Source organism: Microtus oregoni, unplaced genomic scaffold (genome assembly GCF_018167655.1).
Source record: "Microtus oregoni isolate MIOR12 unplaced genomic scaffold, Mior012 000011F_ref0000422, whole genome shotgun sequence".
NCBI lineage: Eukaryota > Metazoa > Chordata > Mammalia > Rodentia > Cricetidae > Microtus > Microtus oregoni.
In genome coordinates, this window is record NW_024543070.1 from 44,908,146 (window position 1) to 44,931,270 (window position 23,125).

At 47.2% G+C, this 23,125-nt stretch overlaps 1 protein-coding gene across 2 annotated transcripts in view; it reads right to left on the reverse strand.

The window, feature by feature from the left end:
* Window positions 1-23,125, reverse strand: part of LOC121453545 (aminopeptidase O-like) — a 226,130-nt gene that overhangs the window by 57,735 nt on the left and 145,270 nt on the right. For both annotated transcript variants that reach the window (XR_005975027.1, XM_041660416.1), the window contains exons 11-12: window positions 6,151-6,219; window positions 5,973-6,047 (exon numbers count right to left, since the gene is read on the reverse strand). Coding sequence is in view for 1 of the 2 variants with exons in the window: in XM_041660416.1 (XP_041516350.1) it covers window positions 5,973-6,047; window positions 6,151-6,219 (144 nt within the window). In the remaining variant the exon portion in view is untranslated. The remainder of the gene's footprint in view (window positions 1-5,972; window positions 6,048-6,150; window positions 6,220-23,125) is intronic.

Consider the following 23,125-nt stretch of genomic DNA (forward strand, 5'->3'; position numbering starts at 1 on the left):
GGCTTTCTGCCTCCAAGCCCTCTTTCTAGAAGATACTAAAGAAACCTCCTCCAGAAACCCCAGAAAATCTTGACCAGCATATTTTCATGGATACTATCAGCAAGGAACAAAATAAATTGCACAATTTAACAAATCGGTAAAAAAAAAAAATTTCTGAGACAGAGTTTCTCAGTGTATCCCTGGTTATTGTGGAACTCACTCTGTAACCCAGGCTGGCCTCGAACTTACAGAGATCTGCCTGCCTCTGCCTCTTGAGTGCTGGGATTAAAGGCCTGTGCCACCACTGCCTGACTAGATAAGTTTTTTAGAATCTTGCAGCATCAAGGTAAGGCTGTAACAGTAAATAGCACTTATGGGCTTCATCGTCTAATCAATCACACAGCACTTATGGGACCTCGTGAGTTCCGAGAGCTAGGGACTCATGGATGAACTCAGAGCAGATAGATAGGGACTTGTGGATGAACACAGAGCAGACAGACAGGGACTCGTGGATGAACACAGAGCAGACAGGAACTTGTGGATGAACACAGAGTAGACAGGGACTCGTGGATGAACACAGAGCAGACAGACTCCGGCTGGCTTCTCTGGGCCGAATACATTCGTGTGTCTGACTGCTCTAACACATGATGAATGGAAACAATGACAGGTCCTAACCCAAGGTGACACCAGTAGGTGCTACTAAAAATAACACATCTTATTAGTGCCATATGAGCTCAGGCACAAAACAGTGGCTCATTAAAATGCCCAAGCTTAGAGCGGCTGCCAATGAAAGCCTTCTGTCACAGGAATGAAATTAATGCTGCCTATAAAAGTAACTAAAAAGCCACAAAAAATGTTCCTCTCCCACCTCCCTTTCCAACCCAAGTCTTATGTTTTATATGAAAGTGGCTTTCATCTTTCTCGGCGTGGAGGATTGGTGGTGGCTGGCATCAAACACACAAAAATCAGCACAAGTGCAATTATCTGCACTCTTTCAAGTGTTTTCAAAAATACACGCTGGCTGAGACGCTCTTAATTCAGAAATGCGCGCTCTGTGCTGCTGGTGGTCGAGGCCTAACGGGAAGTTCAGATGCAGCCCGACATTTTCTGTAGCAGTCACTTGACTCGCTCACACCGCCCTCCCTAGGCAGAGGAGCCGACACCATGCTGGTTGTGACAGGCTTTCGTGGGACACTCACATCAACTACTGCGTGTGAGGCTCAGAACTGCGCTCGCCACGTGGCAAGTGCTGGCTACTGATGCGTTAACGGTTCCACTCGGAGTCTCTGAGTAAGCGGGTGAGGATGAGTGGGTGACTGTGGGTTACAAGGACCGTTTAGGGCAGGCTGGTCATTGTTTTAATTTTCCTGCTATGCCGGCTTAAAGCTGGCGGGGATTTTACCATACACAGAATTGTCAGAATCTTTTTCTGGTTTTAAATTGCAGATTCTTAAAAAGAATCAATCTATGGACCAGATGAGAATTTAATAACATAAAATTATACAAATTAAACTGTCTTTCTTAGGTTACAAAAATATATTTTATCAGCAATTTTTTCTTGGTTTAGCTTAAAGTAAGCAAAAAATGTCAAGAAACTTATATAATCTGATCTGACTTGAGACCTGCATATAGAATAATACGTTTGTTAAGGACTTATAAGAAATAAAAGGGCAGGAAGAGGTGCGGAAACAAGATGCAGGTACCCAGGGGTCCCTCAGCATCCCTGCAACACAACTCATTGCACACAAACACACCTCTCTGCTTGATTTCTTTACAACCTCTCATAAATTATTCCGTCTCCCATCACTCAGGCATAGTGGGCACACAGGACACAAAGCCACTCACTGAGGAGGTGAAGAAGGGCGGGCTGGTGATTCATTAGAACCCATAAAGCTTTTCTATGGAAATCAAGAATCAATGAAGCTATTGTACGAGGCCATGGCTCTGCAAGTGTGGACTAGTTATAGATTCTCTCAGAGCAACAGCACTCTCAAACAGAGGCACGGGCACCAAGCCAGGGAATTCCAGGGGACCCTTGCCCCAGGTGTAAGGGTAGTTGCCCAAACCCACCAGTTTTCTGGGTGCAGGGAGTGGCTACCAGTTTGGGGGGGGGGGGGTGCTTGGTCACATGCTCCAAGTTTGTACGGGCTGGTTTACTGGTTTGAGCTCTGACAGCTTCAAGTGAAGCCTAACACACACCACTGCCTCTATATGCACAGGCAAAAGTAACTTTCTTTGTAACAACTTAAATACTGGTTTCCAGAATTACAACTGAATATAAAGACCTTTGTCACAAAAGACAAACACGGCAGTAGAACATTTAAAGCCTGAACTACCTACCTTTAAAACATTCTGCATGTTCTCACGGCACAACTGCCACAAGTGTGCAATGCACCTCCAAGGAGTAAATGGTGTTGAACATGCGAACCTCACTGGGTCGACACAGATTTAAAAATTGTGGTGAATTATCCCAACAGAGATTACCATGGATTGTATGGCTCACGTGTGTAACTAGATAAACAACAGAAAAGCAGTGTGAGAATGCTCCCAACTGTAGGGTTTCATCAGAGAACACACAGAGCTGACAGCCTGATGCCATTAGCCACAAACACCTCAACACCCACAGGTCTCACTCGTACTCTGGTTGTTAATAGTCTGCACATTTCAATCCACCGTTCAGAAAACTGCAAGTTCCAAAGTTCTGCTTTCCAGGTTCTGGGGAGTGAATGTCAGCTCCCCGTGAAAGCCACGACGCACAAAGGCCGGCCCATGGCACCCTGGATGCCTGCTGCAGACACACCAGATGTGGAAGATGGCTTCCTGAGTCAGTCCAGTGGCCAGGCAGCTTCGGATCTCAGCATACACACCGAGACGCTTTCTCCACGACATCATCAGATGTGCGATTCTTTGGACTCTAACAACAGAAATTTTCTTTCTTTCAGGAGAGCAATCTCACTGCAAGTGCATTTTCTTTAAAATATACTATTTCATAAGGTGCTGTTGTAATACATATTTTAATTCTTAGATTAAAAGATATCTAAACTTTGTTCACATGTATATGTCTTAAGATATCATCCCTTACTCTCTAACGATGATACATAATTTGTGTTTAATCTTCAAGTTAAAAATGGATGTGATCTAAAGCCAACAGATCACATAGCACAATCTACACACATACTTCTCACTACTGAAATCACAACTGGAACTGACCCCACAGAGCTGGCCTCGGACGGCCACTCACATTCCTGCCTTCTGGTTGCAAAATTTATTCAAACTAAATAATGGGCATTTGAAACAATAGAAAAGGGGAGAAAATCAGGGCGAATAGAGAAAGATTCCAGGAAGTGGAGAGAGGAAACAGTCATGAGAGAATCCAGTTACAGCTGTGGACAGAGAGAGACGGGAGCTAGAACAACACAGAAATGAACGTCAAGGAACATCCCAAGAAGAAGCACAGCAGAGAAGACAGTCAGTCAGAAAGATAGGCAAAGTCCTCAAAGACGATTCTCTGGCAAGCAGAAATGGCCAGAAAGGGAAGCTCACAGTGGCCAGGAGCGTCCAGGGAGCGCTCTAACCGCTTATATGGTGTCACGGTCACTTAACTTACTGTTTGCTGATTCACAGCCGAGCACAGGCAGTGGACTGTCCTGCTTCTTTCTTTAAGGGGAAAGCAAATGCGTCCTGTAAGATGACATTCTTTCCACACGGCTCGCTCCGAGCCTGGCCTGCTGCCATGGCTGTTTTCCTTTCTCAAGACAGCCAGGAGGTTCTGTTTTTCACTGGGCAGTAAAAGCCACATCCGCCTATAGACGGAAAACATCCCAGTTCCAGCGTAGATGTTAGTACAGGCCGCTTAGTCAAAGCCGCTCAGATCTATTCCATAGTCCGTTCAGCCAAATCTACCCAGTCCAGTCCAGTCCAGTCTAATCCAGGCCAACCCAGAGAGGCCTGAATGTGGGGGACACTTGAGGAGTGGAGGACAGGAAGGAGGACACCTGGCCAGCCCAAGAGAGGGCAAGGACAAAGAAGACAAAGGAGCAGACAGCAGCCAGGTCCAGAAGGAAGGGCCTCACAAGCACACTCCCATTTTAGTCTTGTCAAACTGGCGAAAGCAGAAGCGCCCACGGTGGAGACACAGAAAGGACACAGGAGCTAACTTGCTTGTGGCCCAACAGACGTTTTCAATTTCGTTTTCATTATCATTTTACAGGATCCTGGCTGTCCTGGAACTACGTAGACCAGGCTGGCCTTGAACTCAGAGAGATGTGCACACCTTTGCCTCTTGAGTGCTTGGATTTAAAGCATGAGTCACCAAGGCCAGGCTTAGCAGACCATTTTCTTCTTGAGTGAGCTGCTGAGGCTCCACCAGCAACAGGCTCACATCCGAGCCCTGGACCTGGGCTGAACTCTCAGTCAGTGTCGTCCTCATTTTAGAATTAGGGGACACACATCCCCTGGGCCCTGTGCCATTCGGATCCCATTCTAACGCTCCCGGGACACAGATCTCACAGCGCACACGGCCCCCCAGTGTTAACACAAGGCAAGCCCTCCACAATGCTGGTGGAATCTGGGAGAAGCGGGGACAGGGACAAAACACATGGCCACCAGGCACATCCAGTGCCCTAAACCGCTACCCACATGGTCTCAGAGGAAAGTCAGAGGTGCAGCCTCCAGCAGGTCTACCAGGACACAGTGGCGGGCGGGCTGGCTGAGGGAGCAGCGCTGCTAGTGTGCTCCAAGGTGGAGGCCTCAGTTGTTCTGGCCTCCCCAGTTCTGAGGCACAGTTACTGCTTCAGATTTTGGTAGAGGCGATACCAAGTATTCGATAATGACTTCTCCTTTTTCCATGTGTGGCTGATCTTATTTTTAGCCTAATAATTATACCTGCAAACATCTGTTCAAGTGCTAGGCACAAATAATGCTTTTCATTCTTTAGACATTTTATGATCTCATTCATCACTCACAAACCTTTTAAGAGTTCAACAACCATAACCTGCTGCAGCATGCTAAGGTACATCCCCAAATCCTTCTGTTTAAAAAGAGTATTTTCTTACCACTGCTGAACTGAGTTGACATAAATGGTTTCTCTCTAACAAGGCAAGGTGGGGGGCACTTCTCAGACACTCAGGGCCCCTTGTGTGCCAGCAACAATATGCCTAGTTAACCCTGGTCTCCTCCAAGTGGCCCTGAGTGCCCTCAAGTGCACTCGGGAGCTCCACATCTTCTTTACTGTGAGCTTCATGCACGTTCTCAGACGCCACGATGCCCATACTAAGGCAACACATCACAGAAGCTGGCAGCATCGCTATCAGCAAGAATTTGGCTTCAGAACCCAATGATTCGTCATCCCGGCAGAACAACAACACACCACTATTTTAGTCCTTTGGCGCTATTACCACCACCACCACCACCCCCCAACTGCATAAGTATATTTAAGCAAAACTGACAAAACCAAAACATGCCATTAACATTTGCCCCCTTTTCAATAAGAAAGGGGGCTAATAGGTTACTCACCTGATTTCAAAATATTTACTTCAGGATGAATCAAGTTTCCACCTCAAGCATTCATTCACAAGGGAGAGCAGGGAGCAAGGTCTATAAACTAACTATTAAAATTCTAAATTCAGGGGGATAAATTCACTTGATGGACAGAAAAGAAAATTGGTCCCGGCACCTCTGAAGTTGCCCATTTCCCACAGGATTCCGGGTAGGGGTTTGGCTGCGTGGGCGCGGGCACCGTTGCCTGTGGGGGTCCGCCGAGAAGAAGCTTTCCTTTCTCAGGAGGCACAGCGGCAGTGTAAGGAGCACCCGACAGGCCCCCATCCCGGTCACAGCGGACACCACTGTTTATCAACAGCCCACACGGGTAAAGCTTTCTTGCTGTAAATTTAACACAAACTCCCCAAACGCTATTCTAGTAGCAGAGACTGAATCCCGGGCACAAGGCAGCACACACGGGAACCCCTCCCGGCAGCGCCCTCCAGGGCCCCTACCTTTTCAAAGGCGGCTTTTTGCTTCCCTCTTTTGCGTTTTCGGGGTCTGCGGTTCAGTCGGATCCATTTCGCCACCTGAAGTCAAAACCCAACAGTATTTCAAGAAGGCCGAGAGGTGCAGGCGTCCCTCTCACCTGGAGCACCGTGCGCTGCTGCCACCTCTGCCCGCCGCACTCACCTCTGAGCCCACTCGTCCTGCCAGCCCACTCCGTTTGCAGTCCTCGGCCTCCTGCTCCTCCCGCAGCGCCTGCAGGGAGAGCGAGTCAAGTTCACGGAGCCCAGCGCCACGAGCGCCACCTCGGCGGGCGCGGGGCGGGGCGGGGCCTGCCTTAAAGGTGTAGGCTCCCAGGTCCCCGCCGTTATTGTTCTCGGAAAGCACCCTCTGCCCGGGCCTACGCCCCCATACGCCTCTCCCGACCCATCCATCCATCCACCCCCGCCTTCCCCTGCCACACACCTCCGGGTCCGGTCTGAGGCTGTGGCTGAGGGATGGAAGAATCCTCCATCCCGTCCTAAGCCAGGGCTCCGGAGGAAGCTTCCTGCCAGCACCTCCAAGGTGGCAGGTGACCTGGGGAGTCCCCTGTGCGAGTCTCCCCGTGGACATGCATAGCACGAGGGTGGAAGGGGGGCGGTCCTGTTCCACAGTCAAGGATGGACTCGCCCCATTTTCCTCCGTCCTCCGTGCCAACTAGGCCTGAGGAAAGGCTGCGGTGCCGCCGGTACTGGCTGACTCTGACCGCCCTTTAACTTTATCGCATTTCTTTAAAGAAAGTCTGTCGGGCCCTCTTTATTGCTACTCCATCCTTCTTTCAAGATCAAAAGGTTTAGATCAAAGCCAAGATCAAACTCGGGACTTTAAATAGAAGCAACTTTGCCACGGAGTACTTTACACAAAGAGGAGCTGCTTAATGAGACGTCAGAGTGGAAAACTTTATTGTACCCTCCATTCCCAAGCACAGCCGGACCCTCATGTGGCCACTAAAGATGCCTATGTCCTAAAATAAACAACAGGCCTGCTCGAGTGGGGGATTCTTAGCAGTGTTCTTATTTCTAGAAACGCAAACCAAACCAAAAACTAACTCTAGAACGTAAGTAGATGAAGTCAGTTTTGTACCTCATTACCCAGGTACTAAAATGTGTATTCATTTGCTAAATCCGTCACAACCAAGTTTATCCTCCTTTAAGAGGAAAGCACAGAAATATTTTTTTTAAATTTATAAGCACAGAAATAGTTAACAATTTGGAAAGCCTGGAAGCACGCATACATGTAAACATATAAATTATCAACATGCATTATGCAGATCTACTTGATTTTTAAACAGAAAGAGAACGTTAAAGTGTTCAGGCTTCATGCTGCTCATAATTCAAGAATCAATATATATTCACCATGGCAGACACTGTTTTATTCAGTCATTCCCGTGGGTGTTTGCCACCTTTAGGAACACTAACACAAACTGCTCTATGCAAAGAGTTTATTAAAAGGAAGAAAGGTAACTATTATAAACTAAGTTTACACAGACATCTACGAGAACCTGTTACGGCTGGAGAGTATTTAAAGGCTTTTATTTCCTGCCTTATAATTTTATTTGATTGTAATCTCAAACACACATGTGAGCTTGCTCTCAGATCCATAGCCCCACAGAACCACTGCTGATGATGAGAGACAGATCTGGAACTCTGGTCATCCTGGCCCAGCACAGGGGGCACAAGGGCTCTGACTCCCTGAACTTCCAAGGCTGAGATCCACTCTGCATGTCTCCCGCCGTGTTCCCTTGTTTACAACCCCTTCCACAGGGAAGCCACGAGTGTCTGTCCAAAGGAAATTACAATTCCATCTCTTTGCTTTACGGAAAACACACACTGCCTGCCTCTGGCTCTTAGCTCATGTATCATATCTGAAAGATCCCTCCTCACTATCAAGTTCAAATTCTAGTATTCTCCAGTATTCACCCTGCCTATATTGGCTTCCTTCCCTCTTTGTCACTGAGACCCCATTTTTACAGCAGTTAAAATTTTCCGATCTCCAGAAAGAATATTATCTACCATTGCTACTGTGTAATCTATAAAATGCAATTACATTCTACATTTCTGACGTCTCAAGAGCCAGTGTTAAGATGCTGCAATTAAAGCCCACAGCCTACATTAGGCTCACTTAGTTTGGTACAATTTTTATGGCTACTTATTAATTTATCTTGTGGGTACATGTGTGTGGGAGCGTGAGCATGCATACACCATACCATGTGTGTACAGGTCAGAGGACAATTTGTCCAAGTCAGGTCCCCCACACACACACCTTGTGGGGTCTGGGGACAGAACTCAGGTTGTCAGCCTTGGTGGTACCCACCTTCACCCACTAAGCCATCTTACCACCCTATTACTTATTCTTATTATTAACCGATCAAATGCCGACCTCCTAAGCACACTTGGAAGGGTAACATCCTGTTGTTTTGTTCTTGATTTCTGTCTAAAAGTACTGCCCATCACACAACAAACATTCCATGTTTTAAAAGCGAATGGAACTGGATAGCTCAGTGGATAAAACCACTCGCTACCAAGCCTGACAACTTTAGTTTCATCCCCAGGAGCCATGTGGTGGAAGAAGAGAACTGACTCCCAAAGGTTTTCCTCTGACCTTCACACACACCATGGTACCTGTGCCAACACACATTCACATGCTAAATAAATAAATGTAATAAAGGTTTATTTAAAGTGAATGAAGTACATAGGGACAGAGGAACACCCGGCACACAGTTCAAGTGTGTGTGTGTGTGTCTTATGATGATTATTTCTCTAACTCCAATTTCTTTAACTGCTAGAATATCACCGTTTGTAAGAAGCACAAAATTATACATTTGAATTTTCTAAAAAGGAACACAGTTCTAAAATGATGTAAAAAACAAAAACAGAAAATGAAAGGTCCCTGTAACCAGTAATTCAAATTACAGCTCAGAATGGTGTTGGGGGGCTAAAGTCAGAATGAAATGTAACACTAGAAAAATTAGTGTTTTTATTGTTCAACACAACCTGAGCGCATTTCTCTTCTGTTTACTTAAATCCCTCCTTGCTTATGAGTTGATATAAATGTCAGCAGGCTGTGGAGAAGCCTTTAAAAACACTGAATTCCGCGGTTGGGGATGAATAGTCTAGCATCTTCCAGAGTGGCAAATGCACTTCCAAGCTATCTTTTAAAAATGGACCACTTTATGCTTGAATTCTATCTTTTTAAATGCCTCAGCTAGTTGACAGGCATATTTAGAAAGGAAGTTTTTCTTAAGAACTTTTTGTCAAAGCAGTTTCTAACAGTCAAAGGCAATTTCAGAGCCCGAGGAAATGCCTCTGCTTTCAAACAAACCCGTGCTCAAAGCAGAAACTGGAGATTATTTTCAGAGGACGTCGCTTTGGGGTTTCTTTTTCAATTTTTTTTTCTTTTTGGTGGAAGAGGAAGTTATTCCTCTCACAGGAAAAGGCAGTGATGCCAATCTCGTATTGATAGGGGTGGGTGTTCTCTTCCTGCTTCTATATGGTGAATGAAGCACAATACAGAGGAGTGAGTAGAGCCCACAGGAAACCCCGTAGGGTAAACATGGGGAGCCCTTTAATTATTCCGACAGACAGAAAATTATGCTTCCCTAGGCAAAGCCAGGGGAGAACCATCTGCAGAGGGAAGCTGAGGACTTTGGCTCCCAAACAGCTAAGCACTCTGTTGCTAACACATTCGTGATGTCATCACTGCAGAGGCTGTGGCAGGGCTGTGAGTTCTGGACCAGTCTGAGTAACAAACAAACAAACCAACAAAAGAAAACCAAACAGCAGGAATCCAGGGGGCCTGGAAAGAGAGTGACCTTTAGAGTAAGCAGCAGGAACAAGTCAGGAGTAAGGGCTGACTGACAAAGTGTTACAGCTTTAAATCTGCAAGAATGTAACAGGCCTCATGCCTACTTCCCCTGAGTTTATAAGAATTGCACATAGCTTGCATGGTACTGCCTGCTCCATCAGTGTTGGGGATTTTAGCCCTGCTAGGTGAGTGTGATTCCACAGCATTATTTTCAGAAGAGACGTGTGGCTCGTACCAGACAGCCCACTGTGGGCTCTGGTCCCTGCCCAGACTTACATTTTCCTGCCTGTAAGTGCAGCCCTGAATTCATCTGCGTACCCAGAACCCTCTGCAGAGCACAACCAACTGGACAATGTGTAAGATGCTCTCCCCCTTATACTTTTAGTACCGAGGAAGGAGCCTTGCATTATGTACCCTAAGCAAGGACTCCTCTACTGAGCTGTACTCTCTGCCCCAAGACAACCACCCCATGATCCTCTCCAATATGGTAACTAATAGTGCTGCTACTAAAAAAATAATATAAATCAATAAATAAATCACACCCACACACACACACACCCACACACACACCCACACACACTTCCCATGTATTCCTGCACTACTGCTGTTTAAACTTCCACAAGGGACATAAGAGTTCATTCTTAGGTTCAGTCAGACCTCCATAAATCTGGCCTTGGCCTTCATCTTTCTGTGCTCTAGGAATGGCCTCTCACCATGCAAGTCTGGCGAGAAGCGATTGTCCCTTATGGAGAGACATAAACTCACAGCTGTGCTTACCAGGAAGAGGGCTGTTGCCTTTGGCATTTTTACTTCTCTCTGGTATCAGTGTCAGGAGTGGTCAGACTAGGCTCCTGGTTTTCACCTTCTCAAAACTAGTTTATCAATCTTCCCCAATACTTGGTGCTGGGGACTCTCCTTAGCCAGGATAGGAACCTCAGGGACAGTTTGCGGAATATTAACTATGCTCCTTGCCCATCTTCTTGCCAAATTCTGCAGTATCTATCTGCTTTGGAAGCAGCCTTAGCTCCATTTTGGGCAGGAGAGACAATGATAAATAAAGTATTGGGATTTTAATTTTCCCCTTTAATCTCCATTTCTCCTTGATGGACTGGGAAAATGCCATGTTTCCAGCCTTTCTCTCCATCAGCACAGCACTTGGACATTTTGTGTAAAGCTAAGGTCATATGATGATGATTATATTCTCTACAAATGTCTGAGAAAATATTAGGAAACACCACCAGAATGTAACACACGGGTGTCAGAAAAATGCTGACAGACCCAATGTCTTATCTGAATGGTACCAAAGCTGGCAGGGAGGATGTACACTGGACACACAAGCATGATGGAGACCCTACTGCAAACGAGAAGAGCAGGACACCACACTGACGCAGAAACATGGATGCTGTTACAAACACCTGGACACTCTGTCAGGGTCTGGATCCAATAGCTGTCTGGCATCTCTAAGCCATCTTTCTCACGGAGGGCAGTAATCCAATGCCACATTTGGGTACTCAAGACAGGAAGCAGCTGTTACATATCAAGGTGTAACTATCAAAAACAAGCAGCAAGGCAGCTACTAGAACCCGAAGGGCTGGACCTGAAGACTGAAGTACCAGCCATGAGAGACCACAGAGCCTTGGTAACTGGTAGAAAACCAGGACAGCCCAGCTCCAACAGGAGTGGTTTACACAGCACTGGACACCCAAGCTGCCCCACCTGCGTCTCACAAGGTATCAGCTTAAGCATGGAGACACCGGGTCAGGGTAATTCCAGTGCCTTTAGCACTTCATCTGGCCTGGCCTTAGGTCTTGATGGAACAAGGGAGCATCACTTAAAATCCTTGTTTATTCTGTGGATCCAGTTAACTCCACATCAAAACATGGACCATAGAATATAATCCAACCCTCTAACGTCTGCTGGAAGAGACATCATCCTACATCCTTCATCAGGAGTGTGGCTATAGATCTTTAATGTGTGAATATACAGACACACACATGCACGTATGCATGTCCATGTGGAGGTCAGAGGTCAACTTCAGGTGCTGGTCCTTGGGAGCTGTTCACATCAGCTTTGGAGACCCTCATTGGACAAGGTAGCTACAGGCTCTTTCCTCCCCAGTGCTGGGCTTTCTTACAAGTGTTCTGTGGATTTATTGACTATGCCATCGCCCTAGCCCCTGACTGTAATTCTTTATGTGACCTTGACATTTACTCCCAGACACTATAATCTTACAGAAAGGTCATAGGTGAAATACAAAATTACATATGGGGTTTTCCACCTGTGGTTCCCACCTCTGACATGTGAGAGGCGGTGTGTTGGGGTGTGTGGGGTATGTTGGGTGTGCTGGAGTGTGTGGGGTGTATTACAATGTGTTGATATGTGAGAGGCGATACATTGGGGTGTGTTGGGGTGTGTTGATATGTGAGAGGCAGTGTGTTGGGGTGTGTGGGGGTGTGTTGGGGTGTATTGATATGTGAGAGGCAGTGTATTGGGGTGTGTTGGGGCGTGCTGATGTGTAAGAGGCGATACATTGGGGTGTGTTGATGAGTGAGAGGTGGTGTGCTGGGGTGTGTGGGATGTATTGTGGTGTTGAAGTGTATTGGGGTATGTTGGGGTGTGTTAATGTGTAAGAGGCGATGCACTGGGGTGTGTTGGGGTGTGAGAGGCAATGTGTTGGGGTGTATGGGATGTATTGGGGTATGTTGGGGTATATTGATGTATGAGAGGTGGTGTGTGGGGTGTGTTGGGGTGTGCTGAGGTGTGTTGATGTGTAAGAGGCAGTGTGTTGTGGTGGGGGGGTGTAACAAATCACACCATATAGGTGACCACTAAGATTTATACCACAAAGTCATCTTAAGCTCCTCTTTTTTAGCGATCTCAATGTGTCAACAGTGCCGAGAACCACTAAATTGGGTGGTTTAAATGATGGCCCATATCTAATAGCTTCCAAAAATACAGATGCTTGGGAGAGAATCCAACTCTGAAAGCCAATAAAACAGAGAGTGACCACATACCATGTTCTGTGACAGCAGGTTCCCATGGGCAGAAGGGGGCATGGTGATGAGGAGGACGGGCTGATGGGTTGAGACAGGGAGCATTTCCCATAGCATGTAGTTAGGAATAAACTCAGCCATGCATTAGACATGCACACGAAAAGACTTAAAACAAGATTCCCATGGTCCTTCCTCACAGAAGCAAGCAGTCCCCGTGAGACTCTGGGTTAATACACTTCTGGTTCCTGCACTGAGATTTTAGCATTTGTCTTCAGGTGGCCTGGTCTGATGCTGACCTATAATACTGGCCACACTTTCCATGGTCTGATTACAGAGCTAGCTTAGGATCCGGGGGAAGTCTATCCAATGGAAAAAGATCCTTCTCTGTGTTTAGAGGGATTGCTCCATTAAAGAGTAGCCCATGCTAGCTGACTTCCTTGAGGTGTGGGCAGCCTGCTCTGACGAAATGGGTTCCCTTGCTTAGAAAACACTCACAGGCACGCACATGCATGCATGTGCTCTGGGAGAAATAATGACAAACATCTCCCCAAAGGCACAGGCACAGACATATGGTACAGTTGTATTTTATTAGGTGGAAAGCTGACAGCACACGTGGGTATCTTCCCATCACTTCCTGGGGGCTGATATGGTACGGTGCTGTACAGCATACAGAAGCATGTGTGTAAGGGCATGCCACTGCTTCGTGTACCCCTTAAGGAGGGGCTGTCCAGGGAGTCTAGGGCTCCAGAAAGATCTATACTTTAATAAAATCTTCCCACTCGGACTAGACTGCCTGCCATCAGGTCTCCAAAAGGAACCTAAACAAGTCACAATTTGCAAACAGAATACTGGGCCTGAATCATCTCTATTAACAAGTATAAAAATCTCTCATACACAGAGGAATGTAAAATCTGCCACCTTTTGGAGACTATGGTTGCTGACTGTACTATGAATAATTATGACAGAAAGCCAGTTTCTAGGGTATTGTTCACCAAACACTCCATGGTAGGGGGTGTTCCGGGAAAACAACGCAAGGACCTGTGCCGGTGGTTGCTTGCTTACCAGTCCCTCTCTTCTTCCCGAGATGGTCCTCCAGGGCTGGATGAAGTCAATGTTTACTGCTCCCCAGGGCCAGCAGTGTCCATATTAGGGAAGCCAGAGCTCGCATCTCCCTCCCTCCCTCTGCCTCCACCCACTGTGTGTGGAGGTGGGAGAATGGGTGCTGGGGAATGTGACCTTGATCCCACATTGATCAGCCAAGCAGCAAGTCTTCTTTGTTCTCTAGATACCAAACATAGCTGCTCTCTGGAGGGGATCAATCCAACCACTCCACACACAGCACAACTTCTGTGCCCCAGCAGTCAGACACCAGGAAAAAGTTGCACCCCTTAGAGCCACAGTGCAAAAGCCCACCGGACAATTCACGTTTCTGTTGGGTACCTCAGACTGGATCAAAGCCCACAGTATCCTAGGGCCTCCCCTTCTCTGAGTTGCCCATGGAACCCTAGGCTTTATGTGTGCTGGGTGAAAGCCCTGCCACCAGGTTTCGCCTTGTCCTGACTCTTTTCCTGCTGTGGTTTAACCTATTATACAAATACTGTGGTCTCCTTTAGCTTTGCTTCCTGTCTTCCTTGCTATCTGAGGTCTTAAGGTCACCAGAAAACAGGCTAGCACAACCAACTAGGCTGTTGCTGCTGTTGAAGCTGTGCTGGGAATCTGGCCTCACTGTCCCGGGATGAAGCCCAGGTGCGGGGGGGGGGGGGGGGGGGGGGAATGGGGGCGGGGGGCGGCTCTGAGGACCGAGAGCAGGGCACTGTCGCTGCTTCTTGAACATTCTCATCACACAACCTCTCCGAGCCTGTGGGAAACACACACTTTACTGAGGGGGAAATGAGACGGTGCCAAAGCAGACAGAACAGTCATCTTTAATTCCTATCCTCCTCCACTCCCCACAGGGACGTAGCATCCTTGGGCGGAGTCTGTAGAGGTGTGGCCCATCTGAACCACTGCAAAGGAGCACCTGTCCCTTCCAGTGGTGAGTGGCAGACAGGAGAAGCAGGTTCTCTTTCTCATATCTCTTATTACAGAGGAGAATCAACAATCCCACTACTAGACCCTTCTCAAAGAAGACAATAAAACATATTTTGCTACAGGAAACAAAGCCAGATGTGGTGGTCACATCTGTAATCTCAGCATTCATAACATCGAGTCAGGAGAATCAAGAGTTCAAGGCCAGCCTGGGATACACAGAAATGCGTGGTGCCAAAGCACAGGAACAAAGACCATATAGCATCCCTACTACGCTGCTCTCTGAATCTATCAATGTGATAAAGTCACAGCTGTGCAAACATCAGAAACACAATGCGCTAGTCAGCTTCTTCATCTATAGAAAGGGCACAACAATGTTTATCCTGCAGACTTCTGGGTAGAAGTCCATCGGTATCATGCATCATGTACCAAGCAAAGCCTTGCTTTCTTCCTGGGTGTGCTGATATGCAAGATGGGGAAAGAGGAAAAAATGCAGTTATATTTAAAAATACAGTTCTTAGGGCTGGGGGGATGGCTCCATGGTTAAAGCCCATGCTTTGAAAGCATGAGGACTTGAATTTGGATCCCATGAACTCATAAAAACAGAACTATGACCCCAGAAGTGGACAGCAGAGATAAGTGAGATCCCAGAGGCTTGACAACCAGCCCCAGTCTAGTAACTGGCGAGCCCCAGGGTTAGTGAGAGACTCTGACTCAAAAAACAAACAAACAGACAAACAAAAATCCCCCAAAATTGGAGGGGCTAGAGAGAAGGCTCAGTAGGTAGAGTTCTTCCTATTATCCCAGATGATCCAAGTTCAGTCCCCAGCCCCACATCCAGCGGCTCACAACCTCATGCAACTCCAGCTCCAGGGGTCAGATGGGCTCTTCTAGCCTCTGTGCTCACAGGATATTCACACACACAGACATAAGATTAAAAAAGTATTAAAAACTAAGTTGGAAAGTGACAGAGTAAGACTCGCACACTGGAGATTTAAAAACTGCATTTGGATAGTAGGCAACTATATATTCTTGGGTTTTATACATAGTTTCTTAGCAGATTTGTTGAGACCCAGGCAGATGACCCTAACTACAAAACCAGTGACCACATAAACACAGTTCAAGGAGGCAAGACCAGTGAGAATTCTGGAGAAATGGACTTCATGACGCATGCAGACAGGAGGACAAGCACAGGTCTGCTTGGTGGCACAGAGCAGAAGCGACACCACCACTGGGGAAAAGGGCATAGAAGAGAAAAGCAGATTAAACCTTTGCTTGACAGAGGTGACTCCCCATCCCAGGACACACACAGCACCTCTGAAGGCGCCGTCTCCAGTGAGTTCTAATCTCTTGCTGCCATGGAGCCCCAGTCCTCAGTTCTACCTATTGACTTTGGCTGCCCGCCCGAATGTTTTTATGGCAATAAAGTTGCTAAAATTAAAGAAGAATTGAACTGTGAAGCTTTGGGGCCCAAATGGTGGTGGGTTGTAAAACTGAGGCCGGTAATAACCAGGGTGCCCTCAGCACACTTAAAAACCATCTTAAGTGTGTTCTCTCAGTGTGGTTTGCAATTTCCCTTGGCCTACAAAGGAAAATATTTTTAGCATGTAGCACACTTTGTAACAGACATATAAATGCACTGAAAATATAATTTTAGAAAAGCATCTGGGTTTGATCATCCCAACCCCAAATAGGTTCTGCTTTTTCAACGTAAGGACCGCCACGGCGCTCTGCTGTGAGAGTGGCAGTTTCTCGTAAACGTGGGCAGCATAGCGCTGGTTCAGCGTGTTTCGCTTTGTAAGCAGTAAATAGTCTAGTGATTTAAACAGAAAGCCAGACTATGGGAGGCGTCTTCTGGATTCGACCTGTCCTTCAGCAACATTATCCCCAGCACGTGTAGAGAAAAAGCCATCAAGGAGCTGTTTGCTCTTCTCCCTCTCAGGAAGGTGGCCTATGGTGTTTACCCATCTGTAGGAATTCATCTCTGGAAGGCTAACAAACAAGTAGAAACAGTGTTTCTTGATAAAGTTTATAGAACACCACTACCCAGGGAGGTGAAATTCCTCCCAACCGCCACACTGGGTCTCAAACCCAGCATAATTCAGATTCCAAGGAGAGAAAGGCTCTCCTCTTAGAGGTGACCAGGCACACCTACAACGCAAGAGCAGTGTGGTCCAGAAGCAGTGAGGTATCAAACGAGGGTCCACTCAGTGCCTCAGAGCTCAGTGGCAAGAAAGCTGCTCCAAGCTATATCCAACATCTGAACTACCAGTACAGTAGCAACACTGCTTATCAGAGTCTCACAGTACAGTGGCCTGTGAAACCATCACCTTGAAGGAGATACAGCTGACCCTTCACCCAGCCTGCACTCTTGCTCATTCACTGCAGTGACATCATCCTGCACTTGATGTGTCAAACCACTTGGACCTTACGCTGGGATAATGGACCAGAGGTAGGACGTGGGCAGAGGACACAAGGACACACCTGGAAGGACAGGGCCTCTGCTGAATGAATGACCAAAACTCTCATTAGGAGCATTAATTCCCACACTGCCCTTTTGTAAACCCGTGTGGACTTTGGGGGTCTGACAACCACTGACCTACCCTGTGTGTCTACTGGTTGGGCTGGCTGCCACCTGTGCTCCTCTGCTGCCTGCTCTCAGCACAGAGGACAGGAGCCGAGGACCTGAGCTGAGAACTCAGCACTGAAAGTCAAGAGATGCGGATAACTTCCCTTCAGTGCTGTAGCTGATGAGGAAAGATGGTTTTATGACCATTTGCCTCTTCTCATTTGTTTATTTTGATGGTTTGATATTTGCCATCTAATCTGGTTTCTACTTCAAGGGAAGATGCCAAAGCAAGCTAATCTGCAGCCACTCATACCAGAAACAATGAGCTCTTGGGACACTAAAAGTCCGCATTTCCCATGCTAAGCTCCAGTCCACACACAGGGCTGACCTTTACAGACCACTAAGAGAAGAGTTCTGCATGTCCATCATATTATCTGGAGAAGCCTGCAGGGTGAGAAGAAGCAAACACCATGGCTCACGGCCCTCTGCTGTGTGCCTAGGTGCACCAAAAGCAAAGATGGAGCCATGCTGAGTTGTTAGGTTAAAAACACCACTAAAAATTACAAAAGACCATAGTCTGGGCCTTGGCTGTGCCATTAACTAGACCTGCAAGGGCACTTCTCATGGGGCTCATCTTACCAGGGCGAGGAAAGTAGGCATGGCTCTCCAGGACAGGTCCCTACTTGGCAATTCTAAGGTGGACAGAAAGTTGTGCCAACTGGAAAAGATAAAGTAGAGGAGGTGTGCCCAACAAACGCACCATGCGAACATCAAATCTATCTGGTACCATATAAAGGTTCTTCACAATGGAGAAGGAAGAATGGTTCTGTTCTCTAGAAGCAGAATACTCCGGTGGCAGGAGATGGAACAAGATGCCCTGTATACTGAGGAAGGCCCCACCGGGCGCCACTGCCTCAAACTCCCGGATGCTGATTTTACCATCAAGAGGTGCGATGAGGCCAGGTGACGTGGGGCAGCACCAAGGCCTGAGCTCACTGGCCTGCTCGTCGAACTCAGGAAGGACATCATGCTTCTGAGGAACAGGGATGAAGAGGACAAGCTAACCAGAGGGACTGGGGCGGCTTTTACAAAGCACTGGGGGGCTCCAATGACAGACTTACTCTCTCAGCAGCTCTCTTCGTCCCAGTTCTTTGAGTTTACACGTTCCTCTCTAAAGAGCTCGCTCCACGAAGCCTCCTTACAGAGAAATCCTACAGGGTTTTCTTGCTTGTTGTGAGCAGCATGGTAGAGTTGGAGGGGCATCACGTGAGTGCCATCACATGCTAGCTTACACAACAAGCTTGCTGGCTTGTGAATGAGTGGGAACGGGCTGAGCTTTAACTTGTCTCCTGAGTGGTCCTGATGACCAGTGGTCTCTGACCCAAGCCATCAGGGACCATTTTTCTAGCAGGGACTCAGCCTCTCTAATAAATCACTTGAACCACTCACCACCAACTCCATCTCTCTCTTCTTGTTTGAGCTAGGATCTGGCTCTAGCCCTAGTCTGCCTCTGCCCCCGTTGGGATCACAGGAAAGCGTTACCCTGCCTTGTTCTCCACCTTTCCGAAGCCTATTACTCTGGCTTCCTTTTTCTTCTGCCTCAAAAGGCACAAAAGATTTATTTTAGTTTACTAAACAAATACTTGATTTCTTTCCGCTGGCGCCACATGTCTGAATGTATCTGCATCGATTTGGCCTAGTTTAGAATTTTCACTTTTTTTTTCTTCAAGGAAAAAGTTCTCTAATGTTCTTTAACCGAGAAAGCCTCTCTCACATGAATCACACACACATCCTATTAGCTCGCTTTAAAAATACATGCTCAGTTGCTAAAAATAGCAGCTCAAGGGTGAGGCACGTGACCAGTACACATGAAGCCTTGGATGTGGGCCTTACCAGCACATGTCCACCAACACAGATGGCATAGTGCTCAATCTGCAATTCTAAGAGACACAGACTTTTGCTCTTGGTTCCACTATCAGATTCTCTGGGGCCCTCTCCTATCCTTGCCGGGATCTGGGCACTATAAAATGGGCATTTACATCAGCTGGCTTGCTCTACAAGGCTCCTTATTCACTCTTACTGTGTATGCAATTATACATGCAGGTACGGGTGCATGTATGTGCATATACACGTCTGTGGTGGATGGAGGCCTGAGGTCATCCTCATGAAGGCCGCTCCCCTCCTTTGGTACAGGGCCTCTCACTGGCCTGAAGCCACCATTAGGCCCTGGGATTAAGTATTCTAATAGCCTCTATTATTATCCAGAAAACATTATATGAGCATGCAACAGAACGCTTCCAAGCTGGCATTCTCTACCCAGAAAGCCCATCCTTGGCTCTGAGAACACAAGCATCTGCAGTAGACCCCACCACCTTTCCTTAGTCCTGTGACTCCCCTATTTCTCCTGAAGGGCTCCCGTCTTCCATTGTTGGCTTGTGTGACCTCTGGCAATTTCCAGACATTTATTTGGAAAAGTAGCAGCACTTCCCCAAGATGGCAAAATAACCTTCTGTTCACGGTTCTGAACTCAGGCAGTGTGGGAATTGAGGTGGATCTCTGCCCTTTCCGGGACTTACGATGCAGCCTGCTCGACAGTGCCTCACTGTCCTCTGCGCTGCCCTCGCTTCTGCTGGTTCTGACGCTACTGCTGGGTGCGTAGTTCTGAGAAGGGGTAGGTGCAGATGGAGCCGAGGTTCTCTTAAATTAGGGTGAGGACTTGTTCAGACCTCTGGGAACAAGATGACGAGCAGTGGAAATCGAGAGCAGAAACAAGGTGAGAAGTCATTCCTGTCTTTGAGCGGCCTGCTTGAACTTTGCAGACCAACTCTTTACTTGTGGATAAGCAACAGAGGCCTGGATTTCTTATCTTCTTTGACTCACAGACTTTATAAACTTGAGATAGAGTCACTTAGGTCTACTCTGTGGATGACTTTAAGGTATGATGACTCACATGTTAACCCAACTAACAGCTGCATAACAGTTCTGCTCAACACCACACACACAGAGGCCATGAGAACAGTTCCACTCAAGAACACACACAGCAGTTAAGCATCTCGGCTGCGGCAGTGGGGAGGGATGGAGGCAAGCACCTGCTGTCTCAGTGCTGGGGCAGAGGCAAGAGTAGATCTCAGGAGTCTGGTGGGCAGCTAGTCTGGACGATGGATGAGCTCCAGGTTCAGTGAGCTCTTGCATAAGACTGAAGATCAGTTCCCAGCACCCATGCTGGTGATGCAATACTGACAGTAACTCTAGCTCTAGGTGATCTGACACAGTGCATATATGCACACGCGCGTGCACGCGCGCACACACACACACTCAAATGCACATACACAAACAAAAGTAAGTCTTAAAAAACCCAGGCAGAGAGTGATAGAAGATGATACTGGGTGTTAACCCTTGGCCACCGTAGTTGCATGTACAGGCTCCCCCCAACACACAAGTGCATATACACATACACACACCACACACGGAAACGTTTTAATTATTAATTTTTTAGCTGTAATTTTGTTGTTTTTTCAGAGACTTGCTCTGTAGTCCACACATGACTGAAACTCGTGATCTTCCTTGTTTCAGGGCTGCAATTATTATAGGCATGCCCCATGACACTCAATGCAGTTGCTACATCTTAGAAGTAAGGCATAGCAGATAAAGTTTTACTAGGTTAGTTCATCTTACAGTATCTGAAGGACTGGCCCATGACTCCTGCAGACACAACCCCAGAGACACTCCGGCCCCTTACATAGAGTGGTGCAGGAACGGCACATTGCCTTCCACCTGTCCCAGTGGTTCAAAACCTGAAGAGGGCACATTCCTGTTCCGGGAGGTCTGCAGGCATTCAGTTCAGAGATGGCTTCAAATACTCTGCCCTGCAGCTGACTGACCCTGTGTAGAGCCTGAAGCACCAAGGACGTGTGAGGCCATGTACTCAAACACTGCACTTCAATATGTGGCAGAATTTTTAAAATTAAAGAAATGTTTTACTTTGTTTTCCTTTTTGCTTCCTTCCTCCCTTCTTTCTTTCCTTCCTTCTTCCTCCTCCTCTTCTTATTGTTGTTCTTCTTCTTTACTGGTATGGGGCTTCTTAAGCTGATGTTTTGCACATTTAATCTCAACTTAGATATTAATTTTAATCAGAAATATTTGGTTTATACTTTTATTTCATAAAATCTACAGTTGAAAAAGTAGAGTCATTATTATACCTGAGATGTGTCAAGCAATAATAGACTTAGTAGCTTTTAAATTTAGAAAAATTAGATTAGATTTAAGATTCAGTCACTCAGGCCAAGTGTTGGTGCAGGGCTGCAAACCAACACTCAGGAGGCAGAACCTTGTCAGGAACCCTGACACAACCTCAGGGTCTGTGTGTCTCAGGCCAGCCTGGGCTACATGACAAGCTTTAGCTCAGCCTCAACTATGCAATGGGACCTTGTCTCAATAACTAACTAAATGAAATTTAGGTGTGTGGGTCTGATAGATAGAGTTCAAGAATAATGCTGTGCACTGCCAGCCACTGCTCTACCCAAGGGGCTCAGCAGAAGAAAGGAGGCAGGGTCATCATGGTAAGTCATGTGGGGATGATCGGATGTAACCTCTTCCTGGGAGGGAGGATAAGAGGCAGCCCGAGACACACAAATAGCAACAACATAAAGCCAGTTATGATGGATTCAAAACAGGAGACAGAAGACTGGCTAGACAGGAAAGAGCGTGTGTGAAAGAGACTGATGTCTGGGGTCTGGCAGTTATGGCTGCCTATGTATGCCTAGAGCTGGGACAAACAGCTCTGAACAGGACAGCACCACCCAGTAGGCCAGAGAGCATCCTCAGCACACTGCCAATGGAGAGAGCTTCATTGAGAACGGATTTGAACTATGTTTGGGGGAAACTCACTTGAAATCAACATGGATGACAAACAGATTGAAAGAAAAGGGCTTGGCTGTCACGTGAGCAATTAGCTATTGCACTAGCCCAGGCAAAACACAGCTGAGGAACTGTGTGCAGGTTCCGGGGAATGGGAGTGAGGGTTTGCTTACACAGGGACCTCAGGACTTGACAAGCTGAGGAAGAATATTAGAATGAGAGGAGGCTTCAGAGGATCTGTAGCAGTTAAACCAAGGAGACCCAAAGAACCTGGATGGTGAGAGGCCATCGCTAGTGCTCTGCACAGAAACGTCACAAGGGAGGTGGAAACCTGACTGTGTGAGCGAGGAGGGTCTTAGGGCAGGCATGAGAAGAAACAAGCATGCACGGCACCGATATCGTGTGCCCGTTAAATATCTGGGCAATGGCGTCATGGCAGCCAGGGAGTTCAAGATGGCTGTAGGCACACACTAAGACACTGTACAGAAGGGCTGGGTATCCGCAGGTGGGTTCTGGAACCAATCCCTGGCGGACACCAGGAGACAGCTGTATACTATTCCCAGATGGGTTGGGGAGCCGACAAACTTGGTCTCGTACCATTTCTCAGGAAGCAGCATGGCCATTTGCTCTCTATCTTATACAAACGAAAAAGGAAAGTGCCGTCTAAAGCTCTTTGAATAAAGTTCTCATTTACTGTTAAGAGGCTGGGTACCTACTGCACAGCACAGAGAGCAGGCGTTGAGGCTCACAGGAGGCTGTCTGTCTGATGCAGCAGTGACCCCACGGTTAGACCTTGCTTCTGCTTGGCCTTGCTACAGGAGCTTATTGTTTTTAGTTTATACACGGCAGGGAGAATATCCACCATGCACAG